Consider the following 2,500-nt stretch of genomic DNA (forward strand, 5'->3'; position numbering starts at 1 on the left):
TAAATATAGAAAAATGCATATTTCATTATTCTATATGTAATGTTGATATCTGTATGCTTTATTTTTTGCCATCTAAAAAAAATCCATCATATATAAATGATACAAGTTTTTGATTTTCAAAGCTCTGCCTTCATACAATAGATATATACATTCTTCAGTGTACAGAATCTATCTCTTGAAATATCAAGAACCAGATTTTGCCTTGGTAAATTTAAGGAGTTAAGCTGTCTGTCAGAGTGTGTAAATTAATTATGGCAGGCACATTACCTTACACACTTCTTGGAAATTTACCAATGTAAATTGGTGAACTGTTATCTAAAGTATAAATTCACGTTCTATTAATTAACCTCCAACAACTCTTGGCTAAGCAACTATATGCTGATTCTGAAAATAATTATCTAATTCTTATATGGTTTACTTTTATATGATCAACTAAATTTCTTCTTTTCAACTTGAACAACTTGGTGCTAGAATGTGACCCTTTATATATTTGATATCTGTGGATTGTAAACACATTTTCAAGCTTATCCTTCAAAGTCTATTGATCTTTATAAGAAAAAAAAAAAAAAAACTGCTTTAAAGTCAGGAATAGTATGAATGAGAATTTCTCAGTGCTATCTCCGTGGATATTTCCCCCAATCTATGACTCTATTACCTGTTCCCACATCACTAGGTGCACAAGGTCCTCTAGCACTATGATTATTTATTTAAGTAAACAAAATGCTCAGATGATAATAGATTACTTTACACACCAAAACATCAAACAGCCAGCAACTAAATTATCTTCTGAACTGATTCACTGTCAAAACCTCAAGGGAACCATCCCGATTGAAACCTACCTTATTCAACTCATTTGATCATAAAAAAAAAATAACAGTTTTAGGCACTCGAAAAAATCAGGCAATGACTCCCAACCACTCAAAAGCTACAACCACTGGACGGTGTGGAAGCTTATGTAAACAAAGTGCTGGAAACATGACCTTGAAATTTAGACACTTTCCAAAGTTAGGTATTTCTATTATTTCTTTGCTAAATCTCATACTATTGTATATATATATTAAAAAGAAGCTAATTTAGTGTATTTCGTGTTGAGATTATTTCCAAGTTAATCAGAACTATTGTTTTCAATAGGGACCATACTTTATAAAGGTATGTTTCTTTTTTTCTCTCTATCTCTTTTTTCAGATATGAAAGTAGTAGATAAATGGTTAATAAATGCATTAAATCATAAAGACAACTAATCTAAACCCAGAAATTACTAATAGTCCTTTTTTTTTTTTATATCCAATTGTGAAGAAATGAAGAACTGTTGATGGAAATGTCAGTGCAAAATTGTTATATGAGTATGATCCTAGCATGAATACAACATATCGGTTCAAGTTTGAGAATTATATTAGTACAAGTGTAAAATCATTTCACAGCAAGAATTTCTAAAGTCGTTGAATTTTTTCCATACTCTAAAAGGGGGGGATGGGGGAGCTGGTCCCTGGGTGGTTTTAGTTTTGAGATGGTTGATGGTGTACCTGGCTCTAATTACCTGCTTTTGTAGTTTATCTGTTGATGCTTATGCCTTTGCGCCTCCCAAAAAATAACCTGGTTTGGGTTATAACAGTTGTTTGGTAGTTTCCCCATTGTGTATGTATAACATGAGTGAGCTAACTCAAATATACCCTCTACTGCCCCCCCCCCCCCTTTCATTTGGGGGGGTCCCCTTAAGGATACATTTCATCAGAAAGCTTTTACCAATGGATGTTCAAAAGACAGACAAATTTACAATATAAAACTAAATGAAGGATGAGAATCACACCTACCCTTCGAAGCTAGGTTGTAAAGTAGGACTACTACCATCCAATCCTACTAGCCACAAAAGCTTGAAACAAAATTAACAAATTGAAGTTAGATATCTAATCAAGAAATGAAACACTGTACACAAGAGAACAAATAAATAATAAACCATATATAGAGTTACTTATTAGACACTGTTGCCAAAGAAGTGAAGAGCAAAGAAAATATTAACTCATAATTCAAGTATGTATCAGAATTTTTTTTATTATAGTGACCTCTATGTTGTTTAACCCATTGGCTCTGGGTGACATGACCATCATATTGTGAAAAAATAGGCTCAAGACCAGGTGACAGAAAAAAGCAATTATGAAAAAGGGATGGGGTGAGCAGGAGGTGTTGTCATGAAAAATTCTACTGAGGCCCTGAGTGACAGGAATGACTAATGATGAGTGTACAAAGATCTTGGAGGATGATTAGACTCTGTGGTTATTTATGATGAGGCTCTTGCATTATTTCCTATGGTAAATGAGTGGAATGTACCACCCACAAGCCATGCCTGGAAAAGCATCGCCGCCAAGGAGGACACGATTTCTATGCTCAGGATCCTATTTCTGCCCAATATGACAAACAGCACCAGGCATCTTATAGAAATTAAATAATAGGAAAAAAAAAAAAAATCTAATACTACTTCATGTTATTGTTATCGCATAGAGTT

General features: G+C 33.5%; 1 protein-coding gene across 4 annotated transcripts in view; it reads right to left on the reverse strand.

The window, feature by feature from the left end:
* Positions 1-1,789: 1,789 nt before the first annotated feature.
* The window catches only part of LOC125043475 (natural resistance-associated macrophage protein 2-like), a 46,202-nt gene continuing 45,491 nt past the window's right edge, over positions 1,790-2,500 (reverse strand). For all 4 annotated transcript variants that reach the window (XM_047639585.1, XM_047639577.1, XM_047639568.1 and 1 more), the window contains one exon: positions 1,790-1,870. In XM_047639585.1, coding sequence (XP_047495541.1) covers positions 1,808-1,870 — 63 coding nt within the window. In that variant the 3' untranslated portion in view covers positions 1,790-1,807. The remainder of the gene's footprint in view (positions 1,871-2,500) is intronic.

Source organism: Penaeus chinensis, chromosome 3, assembly GCF_019202785.1.
Source record: "Penaeus chinensis breed Huanghai No. 1 chromosome 3, ASM1920278v2, whole genome shotgun sequence".
Taxonomy (NCBI): Eukaryota; Metazoa; Arthropoda; class Malacostraca; order Decapoda; family Penaeidae; genus Penaeus; species Penaeus chinensis.